Source organism: Schistocerca cancellata, chromosome 8 (genome assembly GCF_023864275.1).
Source record: "Schistocerca cancellata isolate TAMUIC-IGC-003103 chromosome 8, iqSchCanc2.1, whole genome shotgun sequence".
In the NCBI taxonomy this organism is placed as follows: domain Eukaryota; kingdom Metazoa; phylum Arthropoda; class Insecta; order Orthoptera; family Acrididae; genus Schistocerca; species Schistocerca cancellata.
The window spans coordinates 577,787,852-577,804,155 of NC_064633.1; the positions used below are offsets into that span (position 1 = coordinate 577,787,852).

Below are 16,304 nucleotides of genomic sequence, written 5' to 3' on the forward strand. Positions count from 1 at the left end.
GGCGCTGATAACTGCGAAGTTTTTGAGACCCACATACCAATCATCATCATCATCATCATCATCATCATCATCATCATCAATAACATTCTTGAAATAGACTGGCCCACCCAAAGTCCTGACCTGATCCAATGAACCCCCCTCAGCAAGACGACATTGCTCATCACCCTGCCCCCAATGTCACTAACTTCTCTGGTTTCGGTTCTTGAGGAATAATAGACTGCCATTCGTCCATAGACATTCAGACGCCTCACTGAAAGTGCTGCATCGGAGTTAAAGGCGACATAAAGGCGAAATGTGGACACACCCCATATTAACGTCCATTAATAGGTCTCCAGGTACTTTTGATCACATAATGTAGGTAAGTACAGTAAATGTGTTGACGCCATGTGCAGCTGCCTCATAGTGACTGCCCCTCTCCAGCCACAGCTCCTGGTCAATCTTGAAGCCAGTAACAGGTGGTTCCTCCTCACCATCCACTTCCCCATGGTGGTCTGGTAGCCAGTAGCTGATAGTTGATCCTCACCATCAACAGCTATGTCCCCTTGTGGTAGCCAGTAGCTGACAGTTGTTCCCCACCAGCCATAGTCCCCTCCCGAGTGTGGCAGCCAGTAACTGGTGGTTCCTCGCCACCAACTATAGCCACATTCCAGTGTGGCTGCCAGTATGGGGTGGTTGTCCCTCACGAGACACAGCTCCATCCTAGCTTGATACCTATTAGCTGTGGTGACAAGTATGTGGCAGTGGCTCCTCACTCCCGGTGTGGTGGTCAGTATCTGGTGGTTTCTCCTCAGTGGTCAGTCACCTCTCTAGTGTGTTACAGTAGTTGGCACTTCTTCCATCACCATTCACGGCCCCCTCCTATGTGGTAGCCAGTATGTGGTGGTTGCTTCTCACCAGCCACAGCCCCTTCCCGTGTGGTATCCAGTGTATGGTGGTTGCTCGTTACCAGCCACAGCCCCCTCCCATCGTGATAACCAGTAGCTGGTGGTTGCATTCCGGCAGTCACAACCTCGTACCATAGTTGTAGCCAGTAGCTGGCAGCTGCAACCGCAGACACCGAGTGGCGGCCAGTAGCGAGCGGCGGCGTGTGTTGCAGGGCACAGCGGCGTCAACCAGCTGGGCGGCGTGTTCGTGGGCGGGCGGCCGCTGCCGGACTCGACGCGCCAGAAGATCGTCGAGCTGGCGCACTCGGGGGCGCGGCCCTGCGACATCTCGCGCATCCTGCAGGTCTCCAACGGCTGCGTCTCCAAGATCCTCGGCAGGTAACGCTCGCCTTACCTCACCTCACTTTCCTCTCCTCCCGTCTCTTCTCCGATTGCCGGAGTGCCTATGCGGTCTGTTCCGGTACTTCTTACAGATAACTACACTACTGGCCATTAAAATTGCTACACCACGAAGATGACGTGCTACAGACGCGAAATTTAACAGACAGGAAGAAGATGCTGTGATATGCAAATGATTAGCTTTTCAGAGCGTTCACACCCCGCCGGTGGCGACACCTACAACGTGCTGACATGAGGAAAGTTTCCAACCGATTTCTCATACACAAAAAGCGTTTGACCGGCGTTGCCTGGTGAAAGGTTGTTGTGATGCCTCGTGTAAGGAGGAGAAATGCGTACCATCACGTTTCCGACTTTGATAAAGGCCGGATTGCAGCCTATCGCGATTGCGGTTTATCGTATAGCGACATTGTTGCTCGCGTTGGTCGAGATCCAATGACTGTTAGCAGAATATGGAATCGGTGGGTTCAGGAGGGTAATACGGAACGCCGTGCTGGATCCCAACGGCCTCGTATCACTAGCAGTCCAGATGACAGGCGTCTTATCTGCATGGCTGTAACGGATCGTGCAGCCACGTCTCGATCCCTGAGTTAACAGATGGGGACGTTTGCAAGACAACGACCATCTGCACGAACAGTTCGACGACGTTTGCACCAGCATTGACTTTCAGCTCGGAAACCAGGGCTGCGGTTATCTTTGACGCTGCATCACAGACAGGAGCACCTGCGATGGTGTACTCAACGACGAACCTGGGTGCACGAATGGCGAAACGTCATTTTTCGGATGAATCCAGGTTGTGATTACAGCATCATGATGGTCGCATCCGTGTTTGGCGACTTCGCGGAGAACGCACATTGGAAGCGTGTATTCGTCATCGCCATACTGGTGTATCACCCGGCGTGATGGTATGGAGTCCCAATGGTTACACGTCTCGATGACTTCTTGTTCGCATTGACGGCACTTTGAACAGTGGACGTTACATTTCAGATGTGTTACGACCCGTGGCTCTACCCTTCATTCTATCCCTGCGAAACCCTATATTTCAGTAGGATACTGCACGACCGCATGTTGCAGGCCCCGTACGGGCCTTTCTGGATACAGAAAATGTTCGACTGCTGACCTGGCCAGCACATTCTCCTTATCTCCCACCAACTGAAAACGTCTGGTCAATAGTGGCCGAGCAACTGGCTCGTCACGAAACGCCAGTCACTACTCTCGATAAACTGTGGCATCGTGTTGAAACTGCATGGGCAGCTGTACCTGCACACCCCATCCAAGCACTGTTTGATTCAATGCCCAGGCGTATCGATGCCGTTATTACGGCCAGATGTGGTTGTTCTGGGTAGTGATTTCTCAGGATCTATGCACCCAAATTGCGTGAACATGTAATCACATTTCAATTCTAGTATAATATATTTGTCCAATGAATACTCGTTTATCATCTGAATTTCTTCTTTGTGTAGCAATTTTAATGGCCAGTAGTGTACAATTTTTTTAATACTGAATCAGATGGTTTTTAAAGTTTTACCTGTGTATTTTATTTAGACCCAGACCTCCAGGTGTCAGGCTCTCAGATCTTTATCAAACGTTGTATGTCAATAAAGTATCAACCACAATTCCGATGTAGAATGCGCGTAAAAGTTAATTGAAACTAAAACGAGTTTGCGAAGCACATAAAAACATAACTGTGAATAACACATTTGCATAGCTTCCGTGGTGAAGTAGAAGCTCAAAAATGGCTCTGAGCTTCATTACGGTTGAAAATATAGCTGAGTGAAATCGCATGAATCTTTTTGAAACCCCATGCATTTGGCGAAACTTTTGATGTCTGCATTCCTCCTATTACCAACAACATTAAGATCAGTTAAATAAACTGCTGACAATTTTTTCTCCACCGGGCAACCATGTAGGCTAATATTCAGTGAGAGCAGGGAATTAAAGACAAAGCCACATGGAACAAAATAAAATAATCGATATAAAGGCTATTTTTTTAACCTGCACATCTTTACACATTTCTGGAATCAAAAATTTGTTGCTGTGTTAGCCGTGCAACATTCAATACCCCTTTTACTTCACCCTTTTACGACCGGTCCTGACAAACTCGTAATCCATAAACAGCGCTAGACCATCGACAGCTGAACACAGGAGGAATGCCAGTAACGGTCACCAGAAAGTCAAAGTCTACAGGCGGGTCGATACCCAAATAATAGCTAAGCGAGATTTGTAACAGCTCTTGCGCCGTGCTATTGAAGGCTAACGTGTACCCGCATGCCTAGCTAGCTGCGTGCTGCGAGTGGTCGGGTCTGCGTGACGTGTTGCTGAAGCCCCTGGTGGCGTCCAGCAGTTGCTAGCTGTGATGCCTCCGAGACGCTGTCGATACGGTCTGTTGTGACATGCGTAGACACTTCTCGACATAATGTGCACATGGTGGTCGAGGCTTCGGTGTTCAAACCTGCGCCACTCGTCAAAAGTGGCTATCCTAATGCCATCTAGACCACTTGAAGACGTACTCAAGTGTCAACTGGTCCCAAGCATGCTCTGCGTCGTGACAGCAGAAATTGCAGGTCATCCTGTTCGCTTGATATCTGCCTCCTGGAGAAAGATATTCACTAGATGGGCTTGATGTACTAGGGTGTTATCGTCTTCAAAGACGAACCTATAGTCAGTTTGTTGACTGTAGGTGTGGACAGTAGCGTGGAGGATCCTGCCTCAATACTACACAGCCGTTAAATTGAGTTCAACGGCGATGATAGGTGACCGACATCCAAATATGATACGGGCCCCACACATGACTTAGTCATCAACAAGCTAGACGTATGAGGTAGTGCGTGTCTGACACGAACACTGGTACTTGGCCGCCTCGTTGTTGGTGAAGAGAACCGGCACTATTGTTCCTGTTTCCATTCCAGGTGTTCCCTTGCACACCTTCTCCGCACACACTATGCTGCGGGTTGGTAATATTGTGCACAACGGACTCCTAGAGGCCAAATTAATTGTGTGGATGACGCATATCTTTTCTGAGAAATTTATTTTGAGATTTTTTGTCTGCCCCAAGATTTTTCTTTCCCTCCACGCGTCCTTGCAATGTCGAATTTTGTATAAGTTGGCAAAAGTTGTTATTTCTCCCGATCGACAGATTTATTATTTACACTATTCGTCATAGTTTTTCTACGCTACGCACTCTATCTGCACATTTCATACTTAAACTCCTTTTGTAGCTCCCTGTTTCCATTGTTTACTGTTGCTTTTTTATACAAGTCATGTTGGAATATACACCGACAGTGAATCTCTTGTGTTGCCAATTTTCATACACAAGATCATCATCAGGTCCTGGTTTATGGGATACATGAAACAGGAACATCATCGGCACGAATCACTTGAAAGAAAAATACTGTTGATTTGCTGCCAAGTCGCGTTTAATAGTGCTACCACCAACACCACAGCGTATGTCTGCACACGCTTTAAAACACATTGAATTCGATGGTCACGTTTTTGTTCGGATAGAAACAGTGATGTAGAGAAAGCAGCGACATGTTACTATAGCATATCAGCGCTTGTCCCTTTTCCGACAGTTTTAAATTAATTTGTCTAGGATATCATTAGGTACAGAGCCTACTGTTACGTGACGGCTCCCTCTGGGCTAAAAAGGCTTCATGGAGACTTCACTGTGGCAAATTACGCCAGTAGATATCGGTACGTTGCTCAGTGACATGCTAAAGCAAGCTTATGATTTCTACTGTCTTAGGATTCCGTTTTTGCTAAGTGAACGGACTTCGGCTTGAACCGTCTTCAACGCCTTATTAAGGCCAACGATATTCTCTCTGACACGCGACGCACGCAGAGGGAGTGCCGCAATACGATATTGTGACACCAACGACGCAGTGTTCGTCGAGTATGAGGTCTCACATCGTAGACCGTCGCTGTACCGCCGCGATGGTCGGCACTCCCTAGACTGCGACGTCTGACTTCTGAACGTCTTCCTGGAAGTCGCTAGGCGGATTGTCACGCACATCACAAGCTGCTTCGAAGCCACTCCTATCTCGGGAAAGTGTAAGTGAACTGTTTCCAATCCTGCGGCTTATCGTGGGAATACGTTTCGTGAGAGCAGTCCCAGATAAAGTGGTTCCCGGAATACCCAAACACTTCCGCAACGCAGCTGATATCCTTTCCGTCTGGCAGTCTGGTTCACCACACACGTCACCGCCTGACAGTGTGTACGAATGAGTGCTAAACGTCTGTCCCTTCAGTGTCCTCTGACACTCAGCACACGCCAACTGTGAGGCGAACCCCGGAATCACGTGTGTACGACGTGACGTCATGACAGCTTGAGTCTCTTAACGTATGTACCAGTCCGCTCTAATCGAGTCATGGCATGTGGTGATTGCAAAACAGAGAAGTGAAGTCCCAGAGAGGTGGCGCTCAAATCGAAACGTGTACTACACTGAGCATTTCTGAAAGGCGAGAGATAAATGGTGAAATAATTTTAGCCGGCCGCGGTGACCGAGCGGTTCTAGGAGCTTCAGTCCGGAATCGTGCAACTGCTGCGGTCGCAGGTTCGAATCCTGCCTCGGGTATGGATGTGAGAGTGAAGGTCTCATTCTGGAAGTGTCCCCTAGGCTGTGGCTAAGCCATGTCTCCGCAGTATCCTTTCTTTCAGGAGTGCTAGTTCTGCAAGGTTCGCAGGAGAGCTTCTCTAAAGTCTGGAAGGTAGGAGACGAGGTACTGGCAGAAGTAAAGCTGTGAGGACGGGGCGTGAGTCGTGCTTGGGTAGCTCAGTTGGTAAAGCACCTGCCCGCGAAAGACAAAGGTCCCGAGTTCGAGTCTCGGTCCGGCACACAATTTTAATCTGCCAGGAAGTTTCATATCAGCGCACACTCCGCTGCAGAGTGAAGGTCTCATTCTGATAACTATCCTTCATAACGATCGAATACAGTGTCAACAACTCTTTAAGATTGTACAGGTGAAGTTATATTTCACTTACCTAGAAAATCCTACGTCATTTTATTGGAATGCTGTTAGCTTGTAGTCGCAAAATACTGTACAGTCTATGCAGCATTCGTTTGATTTTTACATAACCATATTGCGTAAAGAACCACGCACACACAAAAAATTTTTTACTAGACGTAAATGTACACAAAGACGGCGATATCGTAAATAACAGATCCAAATAAATATCTGTCAGAGACATTACAATATATACACTGATTTGGCTTTACAAATTTACGAAGAATAGTCGTTACATTATATGCATTTAATATTCAGTGATCACGAATTACGACGAAAATCAACAGATGTAGCAACCAGTTTGGTAGGAAATGTTACTTAAATTATGGCAAACCACCTCCGATAGGACATTGCCTAGTACGGCGGTTGCGGGTCTCCCGCATAGTCCCCTACGCTCCTCGGAGTATTGAACCTCATCATCAAATATTGTGGTGTACACGGGGAACAAAATAATGGTAAAAAATAAGTATTACGACAGTAGAAATTATATTAACATGTAACAGTTAGCTGAAAGCTAAAATTAACAAGTGTGTGAGTGAACCAGCTGCTATATTTTAGTATAGAGTTTATATTGGGTTACTGACTGTATGTTGTTGTCAAAGAGAATAATGTTTATATTTTATTCTGCGTCCCTATGAGCCCCATTTCACCTCATCTCCAGTTACAGCCTAAAATTCATAAACAAAATTGTACAATCAAGCCTATCGTTAATTCTAGGAACAGACCTTCATATGGAATAAATAACAAACTGCTAGCTCATGCAAACACGCTTTATACTTCTGGAAACAACTACTTCATTAGGAACGCACATGAACTAATTGGCTAACATAAAGATGAGTTCGCAATTGGCAGCATCAAAGTTGGGAAGTTAGCACATATTTCGTAAACCACTTACAGAAAACATTTTTCAAAGCTGACAGCAAAATCATATACTATAAAAGATGTATGGATAATACAATAGTTCTGTTTGATGGCACCAATGAGGAAATTAACACGTCAGCAACAAAGCTGATCAACAAAGCTGATCAACATCCACAAAAACATTGAATTCGCTGTTGATCATGAAACCAACAGCTATGTCTCAAATGGCTCTGAGGACTATGCGACTTAACTTCTGAGGTCATCAATCGCCTAGAACTTAGAACTACTTAAACCTAACTAACCTAAGGAAATCACACACATCCATGCCCGAGGCAGGATTCGAACCTGCGACCGTAGCGGTCGCTCGGCTCCAGACTGTAGCGCCTAGAACCGCACGACCACTACGGCCGGCCCAAACCAACATCTACTTCAGCTCCTTAGACTTAAAAAAACTTCAGCAAAAACCGGAAACATCATTTTGAATTTTACAGAAAGTAGCTGAATTGCAATGAATCGCCTACATCAAACTTCATTTCAACCACACAAACAACATAAACAAATCATTATAATAAAGACCATAGTTTCAGACTACGGACATAACCCTCACGTGGCAGATAAAGTCACAAAAAATCCAAAAAACATGAGACAACAAAGCCTCACAGTATATAGCTATGCAGTCAACACAAGAGAAGGTAGAAAGCAGCCTAAAATCTCACGGAGCATACCTTACAAAATAAGTAATCTGTTTAAAAACTCGAACATTAATACGAGTATAAGCTTCCACAGAAATCACAAACTTCAGGAGCTAGCCACTCATAACTTAACGAAAAATATCTCCCCTCCCCCTCCCCCCCCCATAAAAGATCAGGTATATACAAACTCAGCTGCCAAAAGTATCCCTCCTACTATATAGGAAAAACTGAAAGCTTCGAGACTTGGTCCAAAGAACATTTAGATGCCATATGTTTCAACAACCTGTCAAAATTTGCGTTTTCAACGCATACAAGTATCAACAGGTATTGAGCAAAAAGTACAGAAGCCCTTATCCAAATAATGCATCATGGTGAGTAAGGTATCTCTATGAATTTACTTAAAGCGATGGAAATACATATACAAATCTCGAAAAGTTCTTGACCGACATACTTCAGATGATTACATAATACTCCATTGATCATTCATACAGATATAGGCCGTTTGCAAAAGTCTCAAAAAGTTCTTCAAATCTTACATGATATTCTAATAAAAATTCAGAACGACTATACATTTTCAAACAATATAAAGGTTTTCTTTTACATCAATATGCAAGAAAGAAAATGTGCTCTGCTGTGAAAATATGTGCATTCGATTTCTTCTTGCCATAAGTTTCAACAAAGACAGGGGGCCCAAAAGCCATCAGCTAATTTGTTTCTCCCATATGTATTATTTCTATTTATATATACGCCTAAGCTCCAAAAATGCTTGTATAGGCATGCGTATTCAAATACAGAGATCTGTGAACTGGCAGAACACGGCGCTGCGGTCGGCAATGACTATATAAGACAACAAGTATGTGGAGCAGTTGTTAAATCGGTTACTGCTGCTACAATGGCAGATAATCAAGATTCAAGTGCGTTGAACGTGGTGTTATAGTCGGCCCACAAGCGATGGGACACAGCAACTCCGAGGTAGCGATGGAGTCGGGATTTTCCGGTACGACCATTTCGAGAGTGTAGCGTCAATATCAGGAATCCGGATAAAACATCAAATCTCCAACATTGCTGCGGCCGGAAAATAATGGAACCAACGATGGCTGATGAGAATCGTTCAACATGACAGAAGTGCAACTCTTCCACAAATTGCTGCAGGTTTCAGTACTGGGTCATCAACAAGTGTCAGCGTGCGAACCATTCAACGAAACATCTTCAATATGGGCTTTCGGAGCCGAAGGCCTACTCGTGTAACCTTGATGACTGCACGACACGAAGTTTTACGCCTCGCCTGGGCCCGCCAACACCGACGTTGGACTGTTGACCACTGGAAACATGTTGCCTGATCGGACGAGTCTCGTTTCAAATTGTACCGAGGGGATGGACGTGTACGGGTATGGAGACAACGTCGAGAAGCCATAGACCCTGCATGTCAGCAGGGGACTGTTCAAGCTGGTGGAGGCTCTGTAATGGTGTGGGGAGTGTGCAGTTGGAGTTATATGGGGTCCGTGATACCTGTAGCTACGACTCTGACAGGTGACACGTACGTAGGCACCCTGTCTGATCACCTGCATCCATTCACGTCCATTGTTCATTCCGAGGGACTTGGGCAATTCCAGCAGGACAATGCGACACTCCATACGTCCAAACTTGCTACAGAGTGGCTCCAGAAACACTCTTCTGAATTTAAACAGTTCCGCTGGCCGCAGGCATGAACATTATTGAGCATATCTAGGATGCCTTGCAACGTGTTGTTCAGAAGAGATCTCCACCCCCTTTGTAGACAGCACTGCAGGATTCATGGTGTCAGTTCCCTCCAGCACTACTTCAGACATTAGTCGAGTCCATACCACGTCATGTTGGGGCACTTCTGCGTGCTAGCAGCGGCTGTACACGATGTTAGCCAGGTGTACCAGTTTCTTTGGCTCTTCGGTGTATTTTCAAACAGAATTTGTACACACAACAATGGGCTGTTTTGTTTTCTTCTATGCTGTTGGTTTTACAGAAAATAGGGGAGCTGTATTTGTGGCTTATGGAGCTAAGATGAGAATACTGCTACGGAATCTGAGTCATCCAAATCTTCGTAATCCTACTTACTCACAGACTGAGTGTCACAAATTCTACTATCCTACAGATGCAGCACGTGAAGAAATGTGTCTCATATCCAATATATACCAATTATTCCAACCGATTTACCTTTTCGTTTTAAGCGATTTCAATCTCTAATCAAGGCTTCGTTTGCAGTAACAAGAAACAAATATCAAAGTCAAAGAAAGGAGTGAGGGGACGGATACAGGGGACAGGAGATGAATTTTGGGACGACAGAGTAGAACATGAACAGAGAAGGGGGTAGAAGAGCTGATGCACAGGGAGAGCGGTTGTGGAGGAGGAAGAGATGGGCAAAGACGGCAGTTGCGAAGCATTGTCAGGTTCGCTACTCCAGTATAAACACTACACTGAAATATAGCAGCCCGCTCAGTCACATACTCATACACTTGCTAAATTTATTTAAATTTTCAACTAGCTATCGGATGTTAATATAATTTCTATTCTCTTAACATTTATTTATTTCTTGCCACTTGTTTTGTTCCCTGTGTGTAGCATAATATTCCCGAACAAAGTGGTTGCTACACCTGTTGACTTTATTCGTAATGAAATGTCCTTGAATATTAAATGCATGTAACGTTTATTCTTTGTAAATTTTCAATTGTCGAATAGCGTATATACTTTAATATCTGTAAGAGAGTATATTTCGTTGACACTGTTGTATTTGTGATATCGCCATCCTTGTGTACATTTTCCATGTCGCAAAAACTTCTTGATGTGTGCGCCGCGCTTTATATAGTGTGGTATTGTGCAAATCAGACAGCCGCCCGCGGTGGTCTCGCGGTTCTAGGCGCGCAGTCCGGAACCGCGCGACTGCTACGGTCGCAGGTTCGAATCCTGCCTCGGGCATGGATGTGTGAGGTGTCCTTAGGTTAGTTAGGTTTAAGTAGTTCTAAGTTCTAGGGGACTGATGACCACAGCTGTTAAGTCCCACAGTGCTCAGAGCCATTTGAACCTTTTTTTTTTTGCAAATCAGACAAATGCTGTGCGCACTGTACAGTATTTCCTAACTACAAACCAACAACATTACAACAAAACGACGCAATATTTTTGACGTAAGAAAATATAACTAAAACTAGTTTTACAGATTTGTTGACATTGTATTCGAACATTATGAAAAACAGTCACGTTTAAATAGGTCGTTTCTAACATCGCTTTTTACTGATGGCACCATCATCCCAACTATATCGAGGCACAAGGGGAAATAAAGAGCCAAAAACTTATGTAAATTTCAAGAATTGTGCATCTTCATGTGAACAGCCATCTAAAGGTAAAACTGTCGGTTCAAAGCGTGTTGCGGAGCTATTTACGCGAATAAATAACGTTATCGATAACGGCTGGTTGCTGTCTACTTCTTTGAAAGAATCAACTCGTAGCGTTACCTAGTGGGAGCACTAGTGCACTTTCTGACTGCCGACTGACACTGCGCGTTGTCGTAAATATTTCTCTTAATACAGTTCCTCCTTTCGCCGAAGCTATGTGGCTCCTTACGTTAATAAAATTCTATAGCCATGACAATTTCTCTAAAAGTAATAACCAACACCCAGGAAAGTGACCGTGAGATAAATACTCGTACAATGGGCACATACCATTTCTTTGTTTTTTATCGTAATGTGTGACAGAAGGAAGTTAATCGTAAACTTCAACTTCAGTCGCTCCATCTGTGGTCCAAAATAGACATGTTTCGTAAAATAATTACAGCCTTGGAGGTAGCACGCACATTTCTCTTATTTCTGGATTTGAAAAGTTGCTTTTAAGTGCATATTTTATAATTAGTGAATGTAATTAAGATAAACAGACGAAGTTAACAGTAGCAAGTGTGATTAGCTTAGCATAAACATCACCAGAGGACGATAACTGCGTCAAAGCATTCGCATATTGGACGTACCTCGGACGATGACGTAGGGAATGTTGTGGGTGTGCCTCGTGAGTGTTTACATCACCGACGACGAGCGGCGTTGGGAAATCGGCTGCACGGTAAACCGGATTTAGGAGCCCATGTAAACGTGACACACACACACACACACACACACAAACACACACACAGCACGAGTATTCGGCATCCGAATGGAAATCGAAGCCGGCTCAAAAACTTTGGCCGAGCTACGGCAACTGGTAGAGGTGGGGGCAGGGCGGAAGTGTGGGTAGTGGGGGGAGGGGGAGGGGGAGGGGGCTAGAGGCGAGGGCGAGGTGTGGCGGCACCGGCGTCTCCAGGGCGACGCTGGCCGCCGCTCGATTGAAGCTGGCAGAGCGGCGCTTCGTTTCGGGGAGGGCGTCTTGGGGCCGCGGGTGCGACTGCCTCCACCGCACAGGCTACGTTCACGCTTCAGGCATCCTTTATATATATATATATATATATATATATATATATATATATATATATATATATATATATATATATATATAGGGTGTTTCAAAAATGACCGGTATATTTGAAACGGCAATACAAACTAAACGAGCAGCGATAGAAATACACCGTTTGTTGCAATATGCTTGGGACAACAGTACATTTTCAGGCGGACAAACTTTCGAAATTACAGTAGTTACAATTTTCAACAACAGATGGCGCTGCAAGTGATGTGAACGATATAGAAGACAACGCAGTCTGTGGGTGCGCCATTCTGTACGTCGTCTTTCTGCTGTAAGCGTGTGCTGTTCACAACGTGCAAGTGTGCTGTAGACAACATGGTTTATTCCTTAGAACAGAGGATTTTTCTGATGTTGGAATTCCACCGCCTAGAACACAGTGTTGTTGCAACAAGACGAAGTTTTCAACGGAGGTTTAATGTAACCAAAGGACCGAAAAGTGATACAATAAAGGATCTGTTTGAAAAATTTCAACGGACTGGGAACGTGACGGATGAACGTGCTGGAAAGGTAGGGCGACCGCGTACGGCAACCACAGAGGGCGACGCGCAGCTAGTGCAGCAGGTGATCCGACAGCGGCCTCGGGTTTCCGTTCGCCGTGTTGCAGCTGCGGTCCAAATGACGCCAACGTCCACGTATCGTCTCGTGCGCCAGAGTTTACACCTCTATCCGTACAAAATTCAAACGCGGCAACCCCTCAGCGCCGCTACCATTGCTGCACGAGAGACATTCGCCAACGATATAGTGCACAGGATTGATGACGGCGATACGCACGTGGGCAGCATTTGGTTTACTGACGAAGCTTATTTTTACCTGGACGGCTTCGTCAATAAACAGAACTGGCGCATATGGGGAACCGAAAAGCCCCATGTTGCAGTCCCATCGTCCCTGCATCCTCAAAAAGTACTGGTCTGGGCCGCCATTTCTTCCAAAGGAATCATTGGCCCATTTTTCAGATCCGAAACGATTACTGCATCACGCTATCTGGACATTCTTCGTGAATTTGTGGCGGTACAAACTGCCTTAGACGACACTGCGAACACCTCGTGGTTTATGCAAGATGGTGCCCGGCCACATCGCACGGCCGACGTCTTTAATTTCCTGAATGAATATTTCGATGATCGTGTGATTGCTTTGGGCATCCGAAACATACAGGAGGCGGCGTGGATTGGCCTCCCTATTCGCCAGACGTGAACCCCTGTGACTTCTTTCTGTGGGGACACTTGAAAGACCAGGTGTACCGCCAGAGTCCAGAAACAATTGAACAACTGAAGCAGTACATCTCATCTGCATGTGAAGCCATTCCGCCAGACACGTTGACAAAGGTTTCGGGTAATTTCATTCAGAGACTACGCCATATTATTGCTACGCATGGTGGATATGTGGAAAATATCGTACTATAGAGTTTCCCAGACCGCAGCGCCATCTGTTGTTGAAAATTGTAACTACTGTAATTTTGAAAGTTTGTCTGCCTGAAAATGTACTGTTGTCCCAAGCATATTGCAACAAACGGTGTATTTCTATCGCTGCTCGTTTAGTTTTTATTGCCGTTTCAAATATACCGGTCATTTTTGAAACACCCTGAATATATATATATATATATATATATACTACTGGGCATTAAAATAGCTACACCGTGAAGATGACGTGCTACAGACGCGAAATTTAACCGACAGGAAGAAGATGCTGTGATATGCAAATAATTAGCTTTTAAGAGCATTCACACAAGGTTGACGCCGGTGGCGACACCTACCACCTGCTGACATGAGGAAAGTTTCCAACCGATTTCTCATACACCAACAGCAGTTGACCGGCGTTGCGTGGTGAAACGTTGTTGTCGTGCCTCGTGTAAGGAGGAGATACACGTACCATCACGTTTCCCACTTTGATAAAGGTCGGATTGTAGCCTATCGCGATTGCGGTTTATCGTATCGCGACATTGCTGCTCGCGTTGGTCGAAATCCAATGACTGTTAGCAGAATATGGAAGGTGTGTAATACGGAACGCTGTGCTGGGTCCCGACGGCCACGTATCACTAGCAGTCGAGATGACAGGCATCTTATCCGCATGGTTGCAGCCACGTCTCGATCACTGGGTCAACAGATGCGGACGTTTGCAGGACAACAACCATCTGCACGAACAGTTCGACGAAGTTTGCAGCAGCATGAACTATCAGCTCGGAGACCGTGGCTGCGGTAACCCCTGACGCTGCATCACAGACGGGAGCGCCTGCGATGGTGTACTCAGCGACGAACCTGGGTGCACGAATGGCAAAATGTCATTTTTTCGGATGAATCCGGGTTCTGTTTACAGCATCACGATGGTCGCATCCGTGTTTGGCGACATCGCGGTGAACGCACATTGGAAGCGTGTACTCGTCATCGCCATACTGGCGTATCAGCCGGCGTCATGGTATGGTGTGCCATTGGTTAGACGTCTCGGTCACCTCTTGTTCGCATTGACGGCACTTTGAACAGTGCACGTTACATTTCAGATGTGTTACGACCCGTGGCTCTACCCTTCATTCGATCCCTGCGAAACCCTACATTTCAGTAGGATAATGCACGACCGCATGTTGCAGGTCCTGTACGGGCCTTTCTGGATACAGAAAATGTTCGACTGCTGCCCTGGCCAGCACATTCTCCAGATCTCTCACAAACTGAAAACGTCTGGTTACTGGTGACCGAGCAACTGGCTCGTCACAATACGCCAGTCACTACTCCTGATGAACTGTGGTATCGTGTTCAAGCTGCATGGGCAGCTGTAGTTGTAGACACCATCCAAGCTCTGTTTGACTCAATGCCCAGGCGTATCAAGGCCGTTATTACGGTGGTTATTCTGGGTACTGATTTCTCAGGATCTGTGCACCCAAATTGCGTGAAAATGTAATCACATGTCGGTTATACTATAATATATTTGTCCAATGAATACGCGTTTGTAATCTGCATTTCTTCTTGGTGTAGCAATTTTAATGGCCAGTAGTGAATATGTATAAGGTAAACGTTAATAACTCCGACAGACTGCAGGAACAAACTTCTGACTGGAAATGGAGGAGAAAAGGTACTATGAACATGTGGCCGGAAATGCATCGTTCTCGTGGTAGATGGCGCTGACGTATGAAAGTTCCTCTGACCACGTGCCGTGTGTTGCTTGTGTGTTGTTGGCAGTGTGGTTGACGCAGCGTGCTGTAAGCAGCAGAATAGTCCGGTATTCCTGTCGGGAAGAAGTTGAGATGTTGTTTGTGTAGGTCCAAGCATGTGGAAACGGTCGAGACGCATCACAGCTATACCGAAACAAGTACCCTCACCGACACCAACATCAACGTTTCAAGCCCTTTTTGGGCGTCTGTGTGATCATTCAGACAGATTAACGTGTGAACATGCAGGGAGGCGGCGGACTGTGCGTTCACCAGATTTGGAAAAACGACAAGCTGCCTGTAGAATCCGGTCCTCCAGATCTGGTGTCTCCCTGCACGTTCGTCTGTCTGGAAGCACCCATGATCACACAAACGCTCAAAATGGGCTGATGTGGCTCTGACCACTATGTGACTTAACATCTATGGTCATCAGTCCCCTAGAACTTAGAACTACTTAAACCTAACTAACCTAAGGACAGCACACAACACTCAGCCATCACGAGGCAGAGAAAATCCCTGACCCCGCCGGGAATCGAACCCAGGAACCCGGGCGTGGGAAGCGAGAACGCTACCGCACGACCACGAGATGCGGGCAAAGGGCTGATGTGATATATACTTATACTCGCACAATATACAGCGTGGTCAGAAAATGTCTGAAACGCTTGTAGTGATGTTGTAGGGAAAGTCGTACTGAGACATAAATGTTAAGAAAAAAATTCGATACGTTTCGCCGTTTCCGAGTTATTTAGCATTGAAATAGTCAATCAGATCGTCGCGCGCGTAAATTCAAGTTTCAGCCAACGAGACAAAGCACTCGTTGGGCAACACCGCCCGTGGCAGGCAGGTTGAATGTGAGCGCGCGAC

The 16,304-nt window shown here is 45.9% G+C and overlaps 1 protein-coding gene across 1 annotated transcript in view; it reads left to right on the plus strand.

The window, feature by feature from the left end:
* The first annotated feature begins 874 nt into the window (after window positions 1–874).
* LOC126095694 (paired box protein Pax-6-like) overlaps window positions 875–16,304 on the plus strand; it is a 271,506-nt gene continuing 256,076 nt past the window's right edge. Inside the window, exons 1-2 of the mRNA XM_049910447.1 lie at window positions 875–977; window positions 1,097–1,262. Of these exons, the coding sequence (XP_049766404.1) occupies window positions 875–977; window positions 1,097–1,262 (269 nt within the window). The remainder of the gene's footprint in view (window positions 978–1,096; window positions 1,263–16,304) is intronic.